This window comes from Gastrolobium bilobum, unplaced genomic scaffold, assembly GCF_033153095.1.
Source record: "Gastrolobium bilobum isolate Gb01-03AN ecotype WA unplaced genomic scaffold, APGP_CSIRO_Gbil_v1 utg25654, whole genome shotgun sequence".
NCBI classification, from domain to species: domain Eukaryota; kingdom Viridiplantae; phylum Streptophyta; class Magnoliopsida; order Fabales; family Fabaceae; genus Gastrolobium; species Gastrolobium bilobum.
Window position 1 is genome coordinate 100,743 of NW_026896382.1, and position 12,984 is coordinate 113,726.

At 40.8% G+C, this 12,984-nt stretch overlaps 1 protein-coding gene across 1 annotated transcript; it reads right to left on the bottom strand.

Moving 5' to 3' along the window:
• Positions 1-4,474: 4,474 nt before the first annotated feature.
• LOC133299479 (uncharacterized) lies at positions 4,475-6,217 on the bottom strand. Its single transcript, XM_061498943.1, has one exon. The coding sequence runs from the start codon at positions 6,215-6,217 to the stop codon at positions 4,475-4,477; it is 1,743 nt and encodes a 580-aa protein (XP_061354927.1).
• Positions 6,218-12,984: the final 6,767 nt, after the last annotated feature.

Sequence of the window (12,984 nt, forward strand, 5' to 3'; positions counted from 1 at the left end):
GGGGTTGGAATGCCGACCTTATTGTGTTGTTTTGATTACGGAGCCTTTGAGCTCCTTTTTTATTTTGTCAGAACATGATTGCCGCTTTAGTCCGGCTTTTTAAATTGTATGTCGCTAATTTCATTTTGCCGAGATCGTTGCTTCTTTTTTATTCACGCTTGAAGTGCTTATTTCGATCTCGTCACAATCGACTTATATTTTGTCGAGGTTTTTCATTAGCCGATTATAGGGTTACTTTTTGTTCGTCAACAAAACTTTATTCCCTTTCGGTCAGGAAGCTCCTGAGGCTTCAATTTCCTAAGCAGAAGTCAATATGCATATACGACAGAAATTAATTAACTGCTTTACTTGCATTTCAATGAAATCTTTTGTACAAGGGCTGAGCTTAAGAGCTCATTTTATTTGCCTGAAAATAAATCTATCTACCGACTGAGCTTAATAACTCGTCTTATTGGTGTAGAAATAACTCTAACTATCAATCGAGCCTGACAGCTCGTTTTCTACTTCGAGCGTCGGGCCTAGACCCTAGCTGTAGTAGATCTTCAACTTGTCCGCGTTCCAAGTCCTTTTTACTGGTTTTTTGGAGATAGTTTCCAAGGTGTAGGCTCCCTTTCCTAGATCATTCTTGATCCTATAGGGGCCTTCCCAGTTTGCGGCAAGCTTTCCATCTTTCGCATTCTTGTTGCCTATGTCGGCTCTACGCAGTACCAAGTCGCCACCCTGAAACGACCGAGGTCTGACCTTTTTGTTGAACCTGGCCGTTATCAAACGCTTGGCCATCATGTTTTTGTATCTGGCGTTCTCCCTGCACTCGTCCAGCAGGTCGAGTTCTACAAGGAGTGCTTCCTTGTTTTGGCTTTCGGTTCCTTGCAGCCTCTGGTTCGTCCTCCAGGATGGCTCGCCGATTTCCACCGGGATCATGGCCTCGCACCCATATGTTAGCTTGAAGGGAGTTTCTCCCGTAGCAGACTGAACACTCGTCCTGTAACCCCATAGGACGAGGTGTAGCTGCTGAACCCAATTGCCTTTGGCCTGAAAAAGCCTCTTCTTCAGCCCATTGATGATCACCTTGTTGGCAGACTCGGCCTGTCCATTAGTTTGAGGGTGTTCGACTGATGCAAACCGGTGTGTGATTTTGAGGTCGGTCATCAACTCTTGGAACTTTTTGTCAGCAAACTGCGTTCCGTTGTCTGTTATTATCTCGGCAGGAAGCCCAAATCGGCTTATTAGGTTTCTCTGAAAGAATCTCCGTATCCTTGCCGAGGTAATGGTGGTGAGGGGTTCGGCCTCGATCCACTTGGTGAAGTAATCGACAGCTACTATCAGCCACTTGAGTTGACCCTCCGCTGCAGTGAAGGGTCCCAGTAGGTCCATCCCCCATTTGAAGAACGGCCACGGAGCCGTGATACTTTGCAGCTCTTCTGGGGGAGCACGGAGGATCAGCGCGTGCTTCTGACATTGTTCGCACTTTTTGACGTGCTCCTTCGCGTCTGCCTCCATAGTTGGCCAATAGTATCCTGCCCTCAGTGCCTTTCTGGCCAGGGCTTTTCCTCCCATGTGATGCCCGTTTATGCCCTCATGAATCTCGGCCAGCACGTATTCGACCTCGCTCCTGCCTAGGCACTTTAGCATGGGCGTGTAAAAACCCTTCTTGTAGAGTTGCCCTTCTATTATGGTGAAGCAGGCCGCATTCCTCACGAGTTTTCTGGCCTCTTGCGTTTCGTCTGGCTGGATTCCTTTTTCCAGGTAGGCCACTATGGGTCCTCTCCAATCCTCAGTCTCGGTAATCACCATCACACACGTCGGCTCCAAAATGCTCTGCTGTATCACGGTGCGATGATTTCCTGGGCCCTTTGAGCTGGCAAGTTTGGATAAGATGTCGGCCCGATTGTTTTCGTTCCGAGGTATGTATTGAATTATCACCTCGTCAAAATCGGCTAGCAGTTCCCTGACCTGGTGGAGATACTTCATCATGAGAGGACCCTTGGCTTGATATTTTCCCTCAACTTGTGAGGTAATCAGCTGCGAATCACTCATTATTTTGATTTTTCTGGCTCCATGCTCTCTTGCTTGTATGATTCCGGCAATAAATGCCTCGTATTCAGCCTGGTTATTAGAAGTCGGGAAGGCCAGGTGAAGTGAATGCTCGATGGACACTCCTTCCGGGGTCTCAATGATTACCCCGGCTCCGCTTCCTTTGGAGTTGGACGACCCATCCACGTGTATTGTCCAGAAATCATCATTTCCTTTTTCCTTTTCATTGGATGGGGTTAGCTCCAGGATGAAGTCGGCCAGCGCTTGGGACTTTATCGCCTGCCTGGGCTCATATGCAATGTCGAACTCTGAGAGTTCGACTGCCCAGTTTATCATTCTGCCAGCGAGGTCCGGTTTGTGGAGGACTTGCCTGATGGGCTGATTCGTACGCACAATAACTCGGTGACTCTGAAAGTAAGGTCGGAGCCTCCTCGCCGTGGTAAGTAGTGCGAATGCGACTTTCTCGAGCTTCTGGTAACGAAGCTCGGGCCCTTGCAAGGCCCGACCCACAAAGTAGATCGGCTGTTGTGATTTGTCATTTTCTCGTACCAAGGCGGCACTGACGGCCTCTTCCCCGACTGATAAGTATAAGATCAGCGTTTCCCCAGGTTCTGGTTTGGTCAGTACGGGAGGAGTGGCCAGGCAACTTTTAATATTTTCGAATGCGTTCTTGCATTCTTCTCCCCATCCGAATTCGGCTTCCTTTTTGAGAAGCTTGAAGAAAGGCAAAGCCTTTTCCGCCGATTTGGGCAAGAATCTGGTTAGGGCCGCAAGGCGTCCAGTGAGCTGTTGAATTTCTTTTTTACTTTCGGGCTGCTTCATTTCGAGCACGGCCCTACACTTGTCGGGGTTCACTTCTATTCCCCGGTTGGTAAGCATGAAGCCCAGGAACTTTCCAGCTGGTACCCCAAAAGCGCATTTCGCCGGGTTCAGCCTGATCCTGTGAGCTCTCAGCTGCTCAAAAGTTTCCCTGAGGTCGTTTATATGTGCAGACATTTGCAACGACTTAACTATCATGTCGTCGATGTATACCTCAAGGTTTCTTCCGATCTGCCCTTGAAAAACGCGGTTCATCATCCGCTGATATGTCGCCCCTGCATTTTTGAGACCGAAAGGCATGACTTTGTAACAAAAGTTTCCCTTCTCGGTGATGAAGGCGGTTTTCTCATGGTCCTCGGGGTGTAGCGGAATTTGGTTGTACCCTGAGTACGCGTCCATAAACGATAACAGCTGAAATCCTGACGAATTGTCAACTAACTGGTCAATGCTTGGCATGGGGTATGAGTCTTTTGGGCAGACCTTATTGAGGTCGGTATAGTCCACACATATCCTCCATTTCCCACTTGGCTTTTTTACCATTACTACGTTGGACAGCCAGGTGGTATACTGTATTTCCCTCACGAATGCGGCTGCCAACAGCTCGTCGACGTGCTCATTTAATGCCTGACGTCGGTCTGTCCCTATCTTCCTCTTCTTTTGGGATACTGGCCGTGAACCGGGGTACATGGAGAGCTTGTGGCAGCAGAAGGTTGGATCAATTCCAGGTATTTCTGAAGCTTTCCACGCAAAAACGTCTCGGTTTTCTTTTAACAAAGAAACCAGCTCCTCTTTGAATTCCGTGCTTAGGTCTTTTCCCACCTTGGTGCGTCCTTCGCCGTCTTCTGAAATGTCGGCATCCTCCAATTCTCCTTGGGGTTCAGGACGAGGTGCCAAGATCTCCTCCCTTACATCGAGCTCAACCAAGTTGACCTCTCTTCCGCATGTCTTTAGGGATTGGCCTTTGGTTCCTCCTTCTTTAAGCCGAGTTGGAGATGATGGATTTCCATGATGGACTCGTAGAGTCTCGTAGTAGCACTTTCTTGACTCTTCTTGATCGCCTCTTATGGTGACGACCTCGTTGTTCATCCCAGGCATTTTCAATGCTTGGTGTTTGGTGGAGATCAGCATATCCCATTCATGAATTGTGGGTCGACCTATAATTACGTTGTAGGAAGACGAGGTGTCCACTACAACGAAACGAACCCTACCAGATCGGAACGAATCCTTCGTGCCCAAGGTCAGTTTTAGGTCGATGTAGCCTTTTGGAGGGGACGCCGCTCCATTAAACCCGACCAGCTCAGTGATACATGGCTTCAAGTCCTTCTCGTCCAAGTTCATCCTCTGGAAAGCGTCCCAGAGAATGATGTCAGCTGAACTTCCGTGGTCAATAAAAATTCTTTTGACTCGGCAGTTGACTAGTACTCCGGTGATCACCAATCCGTCAGTGTGTCCGGGTACAACCCTCGCTAGTTCCTCCTGAGTGAAGAACAGTCTTGGGGGAGCTAGCTTGCCGTCCTTTTCTTTGAAAGTTGGCCTGTCCCTTACCGACATGACCTCTTTTAGGTATCTTCTCCGGGCGTTGGCCGAGTCTCCTCCTCCTCCTAGGGCTCCACTTATCACGTTACTTTGCTTCAGGAAAAGCGTCGTCCTTTTCATCGACCTCTTTTCCTTTGGAAGGTCGGTCCTTTCTTTGGTCCTTTCGATCCTCTCTCTTTGGGCTTCGACTTCGGCTTCGGTTACTTTGCTTGCGCTTATTATTTTTCTTGCCCTGTGTTCGAATGATATACTGCTTTAACTTTCCCTCCCTGACGTGTTTCTCAATTGCATCCCGGAGGTCCCAACAATCATCTGTGTAGTGACCATTTTGGTCATGGAATGCGCAGTATTTGCTTTTATCTAACCCGAACTTGGCTCTGAGAGGTCGAGGTCTCTCGACGTTGCGCATTTCGGTATGTGCTACCTCTTTCCATATCTTAGATCTAGCCATGCTTAAGGGTGTATAGTCATCATATCTCCTCCTTGGTGACCGGTCTTCCGACCTTTTATCACGAGTGTCCTTTGCTTTTTTGGATCCCTTCTGATCCCGATCTTTGTTGTTTTTCCTACTCGGGCTCCGACGAGTAGGGCTTCGTCCTCGTGATTCGACATAAACCTTTTGCATGTCCTCCACGTCAATGTATTTGTCCGACCTTCTCCTGAACCCCTCCAGATCGTTCACCGGGTTCTTATAGATGGATCTCGCCAATGAGGAATCGCCATCCAATCCCGAGATGATTAAGTGGAGGTGAACTGCTTCAGTTAACCCACGTACCTTGAGGGCGGCATCCTTGAATCGGTCGAGGTACTTCCTCAGCGATTCGTTCTCCTTCTGCCGGATTCTTCCTAAAGCATAGGCTGGCATCGGATGCACCCTGCTTGTTGCAAAGTTAAGTCGGAAGGTCCGAGCTAGGTCCTCAAACGAGTCGATTGAGTTCCTAGGGAGCCTGGTTATCCAAGTCATCGCTTGGCCAGTCAGCGTTGTCACAAAGATCCTGGCCTTAATAGGTCCAATGATCCCGTTGAATAGCATCTCGGTTTTAAAAGCCTCTAAATGGGCTTCTAGGTCCTGACTTTCGTCGTATGGAGGTATCCTGGTGCCTTTGAATCTCGGCGGAATGGCCAAGTTCATGAGCCTCTCCGTGAATGGGCTATCATTAGCCTCTTCATCCTCCAGATAATTTTCGTCCTGGTTGTCGTTCGGCCCACCACCATTTCGGTTGTTTCCGAGGTTAAGTTTCTGCCCATTCTGGGCGTGCCCTTCGAGTGGGGCCGCGTTCAGTTGCCGCGGTCCTCCATCGCCAGCATTGTCGGGCCTTCTAGGTCGTTCTCCAACATTTTGATGCTGGAGGTCTTCAGCGTTCTGATGCTGGGTGCCTGCGGCGTTCTGAAGTACGCCTTCCGCATGTTGTTGGGGAGGTCGGTTGTTTGCGACCCCTCTGGTTCCCCTAGTCTGGCCTTCCGCGTTCAAAGTCCTCAGTTCAGCCTCCACCGTCGCCATCCTTTGTGCATCCATGCGCTGCTGGGTCAGAAATCTGTTTTCCATCTCTTGCAACCTTTGAAGGATTGCTCCCATGGCCATGTTTGTCACGTTTGGTGGCTCACTGTGTGGAGGCTGACGAACTGCCGCAACTGTTGCGTTCAGCTGGGGTCTGGGAGTCGGTCCTTGTGTGCCGACCTCGCCGACCTGTACCTCAACCAGCACCGGGTCTGGTTCCAATTGAGGCTGTTCCGACGCAGGTTGGTGTTGAGGCATGCCATAAGGCTGAGACTGTGGTTGATGCGGAGGCATTTGGGATGTTCCCGACGTCGAACGTGTGTTCGTCATCGTGGGGTGGGAGTCGAAATTTATGGTTTCCCACAGACGGCGCCAATGTTCGGTCCTGGATAGACCGTATTGCTATACCGTAAGGTATGCGCTCAGAGATAGTGTATATCAAGTGTATACTAGGCTTACAGCCGAGGTCCCAATCACTGTGCACAAGCAATAGGCTTATAGCCAAGGGGTGGGTGTGTGCACAGTGTGGGCAGAAGTAATAAATGAGTTCTGAAATGTTACCTAGGGTTCTTAGGCTCTTATTTATAGGATTACCTTCCCAGGATTGTGCCTCTGAAATCCCCCCATTGTAGCTGGATTCCCTCTTTCTGTTGGGGTGTGATCCTTATCTCATATCCTTTTAATTGTTTGAGGTTGTTGAGATGTAACTGATTCAATATCCCTCTGGATATTTTACTAGGTAGTTGGGATATGATATTCATATCCATAACAGTGTCAAATTTGAAATTTGACACTGCTGTCAAAGGATCCTACCTTATATATATATATATATATATATATATATATATATATATATATATATATATATATATAGGAATTTACATTTCTGCATATGTTGTACGTGCAGCAATCAAATATCTTCCATATATATACTTGAAAGTATTAAATATGGGGAATCATAATTATACAAAGGATGAATATTAAATGTGGGGAATCATAACCATACACCTGTCGTTGCTGTACGTAAAGCGGCTGCAGAAATGATTTTACCATATATATATATATATATATATATATATATATATATATATATATATATATATATATAAGAACCTGATTTTTGTTTGAAAAAGATTGATTTTTGATTTAGAAAGAGTTAAACCACTTTTCTTAATTACATCTACAAAAATATGAAGATGTTTGAAATGTTGATCAATAGATTGGGAAAAGACAAGAACATCATCAATGTAGACGATGGTGAAAGTTGAGTAAGGATTGAAGATATCATTCATGATTCTCTGAAATTCAGAGGGAGCATTCTTCAGTCCAAAAGGCATTACCTTCCATTCGTACTGACCAAATGAAACAGTAAAAGCTGTCTTGTAACATTCATTGCCATTGAGCTGGATTTGCCAAAACCCAGATTTCATGTCAAATTTAGAAAAGATTTTTGCTGAATATAAATGATTAAGAAGATCTTTCTTATTTGGAATCGGATACCGAATCCATTGAAGTGCTTAATTAAGAGGTTTGTAATTGGTAACTAACCGTGGAGTTCCACGCTCAATTTCAGATTGCTTGTTGACATAGAAGGCAGAACAAGACCAAGGACTCTTGCTCTTCCTGATGAGACCTTTAGCAAGGAGATCAGCAATCTATTTTTGACAAAAGGCAAGAAGTTCACCACTCATTTGAATTGGACGAGCTTTGGTTGGAATTTGCCTTTCATTAAAATCCTTTCCATAGGGAAGATCTACGATATGTTTTTTCCTTTGCCAAAAAGCATTCGGAAGATCAGAACAGATTGTATTCTGGATTTGTTCAAGCAAAACTTTGATCTTTTATTGAACTTCATGCTGCTTTAATTGATTTTCAATATTCTTAAAAGAAATTTCTTCTTTAAGGAAATTGATTTGCTTTTGTTTGTAATGGATAAAATTCAAATCTCTTATGATGGGTTTCTTAAGAAATTTAAAAAGAATTGGTTTGTCCAAATGATAAGTAATTATACCTTCATCTGTGATAGTTAGAGGAAAAAGAGATTTGATGAACGGAGTTCCAAGAATAACTCCATTTTTGAGATTTTTAACAAGGAGAAATGGTGTTTCAACTTTTAAATTATCATTTTCAATGATTGCTTTAGGAAGTTTATAATTAACTTGAAGTTCTTCTAAATCTAAAGAGTTGTTGGTTCCTAATAAGTTTAATCTTAAATATACTCTTAAAAAACTAGAAAAGAGTATTACTGTCAAACCTATAACTGTCCAAGATCTTCAGTATGAGATTAATATTCTCAAAACTAAAGTTAAACAAATCTAAGAACAACAACAAACTCATCAGAACATCCTTCTTCAATTACAAAATGAAGAATCAACAGGAACGAGTATGGAAAATACTCTGTCTAAGCTAGATGAAGATAAAAATCTTAAAGACGAAGAATTTTTAGGATTAATTAATCAATTAACAATTCAAAAATTCTACATCCCAATCAAACTCAATGTAGGTAACTTTGACCTTGAACATTCCTTCCCCATATGAAGGGCAGTAAATCAAATTTGTCGATGTTGAACAAGGGATCAAGAAGATCTCTGACAATCTGTTGTTTATTTACGTTAAAGTCTTAATCTAATGCTCAGTTGATAAAAGTTAATTTACATCTATCTCTGTATTACTATGGATCCAAATGATGGTGATGATATCTGGGAAATACATCTGTTTTATTATCATGTTTAAATCTTTCTCTTCTAAGTTCTCTTTCAAATCATCTCAGTCATCTTCTTCTTCCATCCATAAAGATCAAGTTAAAAATCAGACAAAAAATATTTTTAAAAAAGAAATCTCCTTTGAAGATATCAATCAAGATCTGAATAACTGGGAAATTCCCAGAATTCCAACTAATGAACTGTACAAACCCGAAGGAAACTTCTTTCGGAAATCTGACTATATCATCAGAACAGTTGAAAGAAATATCCCTTTAAATAAGGAATTTGAAGAATTTCAACTCCTTTCAAAATCATCTATACAAACTCATAAACAAAGTTATAACTATCTGCACATCGGATGTGTCCAAGTTGCTATTAAACCTCTTGGAATTGAAGGTCTAAATGCTTCTGTTCTTCTATGCCTTTGTGATACAAGGCATAACAAATTTACAGATTCTATACTTGGAACTGTTGAAACAAGCCTAAGCAATGGACCAATCTTTTTCAATTGTTATCCTGATCGTATGGTTAGTCTTCAGGATAAAAATATCTTGGATGTCTTAACATTGAACGTTGAGACAAGTGGTCTGGACATGAAATCTGGATCTATTCCAGCAGCTTTGCTTTTTAGGATTCAATATAAAGTATTGAATTCTTCCATCTCTAGGGTTCTTAAACCCAAGAAAACTGGGGAAACTACTTTGTTCCTCACTGACATGTCTAAAGCAAATGTCACTGTACCCAAAACCATCCGTTGGACTGACGTAGTCCTACCAGAAAAATGGAGACTTGAGAAGGCAACACCTGCTCAACCTAGAGATACTCCAAACTTCAGAGAAATCAAGCAGTTCCCAAGTGGTGCTGTTGAAATCACTTTCGACAAAAGAAACTCTTTCAGTTCTGCAAGTTCTTCCGGTCTGTTCAAACTCAAGATTTTCGTTCTGAAGATTTTCAATCAGCTTTTTCAAGGAGATCTTTCTCTACAATCTCTGAACCTAGTAGGTTTAATCTCCATCTCCAAGGTTTGCACACCTCTTCTTCTATTCCTAAACCTTCATATACCCAAAAAGAAGAAGAAAATGAACAAAATATAATCCAATCCCCAAAATCTATTCAATCTCCAACCTATTCCTCTATACATAATTCTTATGATGTTATCTAAGTTCATTATAGATAAGGAAACCCTTAGGAAAGACTTTAATTCTGAGGATCGGTCTCCTCAAAAAGAATGGTTCTTCCAAAATTATAAGGGAATTAAAAGACAACTAATCCAAGAAGAATTTTATAACTTTCTTAACAAAGTAAAGTTAAACATTCCTTTCTTTGATTGGTTTCAAGCTTATTTTGTCCAACAAGACATTGATTATCCATTTAAAACTCCACAATCTGCTAATGTCATCACTGTTTGGCACCTGAAAGAAGGAGAAGTTATTAAGTCCGAATTTCCTCCCACAACTTCTTTCTATCTCCCAAAGGTTTGTGATAACAAAAGTAGATCTGTTCTTGCATCACCTTTTAAATTAAAAGATGAAAATGAACAAATCTCTCCAATGGATTTTAAAAATCTTATTGAACAATCTAATTACACGAACAAATATCTTCAAATTTTGGGTGAAAAACTTCACAAAACTGTTGAACCTTCATCCTCCGCATCTTCTTCTAAAATCTTAGAAAAACCTTTGTTCAAACCTTTCAAAATGAATGATCAACTTAGAAAAGAGTTTGCAAAGTTGAAACCTACTCAATCTCAGTCTCAGGATGAATTTCTTAAGAAAATTGATGAGAAATTAAGCACTTTAACCATTCCTGATACTCCTCAACATTCTGATCAAAAGACTCAACAGTCTCATAAAAGAGAAACACGGTCCACTAAGCTTATCAATACTTTAAGTCAATGTGATGAATCCCCTGAGTCAGATAACAAATTTGAAATTAAAATTAATCCTATAACTGGTATTAATAATTGGAGAAACCCTTCCAAACTGTATTACCAAAAAGCAACTGCTCCTGATCTTCTACTTGAAGAAAAGAATACAAGCTTCAAAAGTTTTAATGGTAACAACGTCTATGAATGGAACATAGATGGAATCAGAGTATAACATACTCAATACTCTGCACCATATGACTATGGTTGCAACTGCCTATCAGACTTCTCATAATTGTTCTGAAGGAATCGTTTTCAATATTATTGTCTCTGGCTTTTCTGGTCAACTCAAAGGTTGGTGGGATAATTATCTTTCTGAAGATGAGAAAAATTCTGTTCTTGATGCCATTAAAGTTGATCCTGATGGCATTCCTATAATCTCTGATGGAAAAACTATTCCAGATGTTGTTAATCAATTAATCTTCACCATTATCCAACATTTCATTGGTGATCCATCCTTGTGAAAAGATCGTTTTGCTGAACTCCTATCCAATCTTAAATGTATAACCTTTTGATTCAAGAAAAGGGAGGTTTCTGGATCAGCTGGCTTGATGTTTTTTGGATGTTTTTTTAACCAGAGCTTGACATTTTCTGGGCAATGAAGTAAACTAGGAGAACACTATATATATATGGGATAGGTTATATTTACAAACTTTTTTATTTACAAACTACACTATCTTCCCCGGGAATAACACTAGTTTCACTATGTTCTCCCGGGAGAAGATAGTGTAATTTGTAAAAATTTATAAAAAAGAATTTTAAACGGATCCTTCCCCTATATATATGTGTGTGTGTGTTTTCTTAAGTTACTTTAGATAACTTTATCTATGGTTCACCAAAATAGATACAAAAAAGTGTGTAGGTTCATGTGGAGTTGTGGACCCATGTGAAGAGAAGAAAGAGAAAAAGAAAGCATAGGCTCCATGCACTTTTACGTGTGTATTTAAACCCATATAGATAGTTTTACAGTAAACGTAGATAAGTTATCTACGTTCACTCCCATAACCACATTGTTTTGGGTTAAAAGATTAAAAAATTATAGTCAGAAACACTGTTATAACCCTGAAATAAATTATAATTACAAAAATACTTTGATATTTTCCCCAAAACAATGTCATTTTGGACTATATATATTTGCAAAATGATTTATAATGTGACTGTATATAAGCATTGGTGCAGTTAGGGGAGTAAATGGGCCAGGCTAGGCTGGGCTTTGGCCTTCCTGGCCTAAGCCTACGTAAAAAATTATTCAGCCTATCTAGCTTATTGGCCTACTAAAGGCTTTATTCATAGACCAAGTCTGACCTATTTTTAAAAATTAGAGAGCCTTATATGACCTACAGGCCTTGTAGGCCTCCCTAGTGATATATTTTCAAATATTTTTAACAATTTTTAAAATATTCGCTTGACATTACAAGTCATTAACGTGTTCATAAATTGCTGCATTTTTTTACACGAGATATAAATTTCACTAGTGAGCATTAAAAATATTACAATAGTTAAAAAAAAACTAATCCAAGCTTAGAGACGAGAGATCAATTGCCAGAGAAAACACGAAGCTCGGAGAAGGGAGAAGCGGCGTTGCACAAAATAATTTAGGGTTGGTATTGATTGCCACCTAAAATAAATATATTATATTATTTTTTTAAAAAAATTAAATAGGCCAGCCTACAAGGCTTTAGGCCAGGCTTGATAAATTTGGCCTATGACCTGTTTGTTAAAAAGACTTTCTTATTAATCTAAGCCTACTCTACTTTTCAACATAGGTTGGGCTAGGCCAGGCTTAACGTAGGCCGGGTTGTAGGCTACGTCAGGCCAGTCTGGCCTATTTACACCCCTAGGTGCAGTCACCTAAACACTACGTCGTTTTGATTGGGATAAAGGAAGTTTGCGTTCAAAATTAATTATAGAAAATGGATATATTATATTTATTTCCGCCTTTGTATAGTTATGATTCCCCATATTTAATGTTTTATATTTATTTTTGTCTTTGTATAGTTATGATTCCCCATATTTAATACTTTCACATTATAAAATGACGTAATTTTATGTGACTGCACCAATCCTTAGGTAGCCACTGTACATTTGCTAAACCATATATATATATATATATATATATATATATATATATATATAGGCAAAATGATTTGTAATGTGACTGCATATAAGCATTGGTGCAGTCACCTAAAAACCATGTCGTTTTGGTTGGGATAAAGGAAGTTCGTGTTCAAAATTAATTGTAGAAAATGGAAATATTATATTTATTTCCACACCTTTGTATGGTTATGATTTCACATATTTAATGCTTTATATTTATTTCTTTCTTTGTATGGTTATGATTGCCCATATTTAATGCTTTCACACTATAAAACTACGTAGTTTTATATTATTGCACCAATCCTTAGGTGCAGTCACTTTACATCCGCTAAACCCATATATATATATATATATATATATATATATATATATAT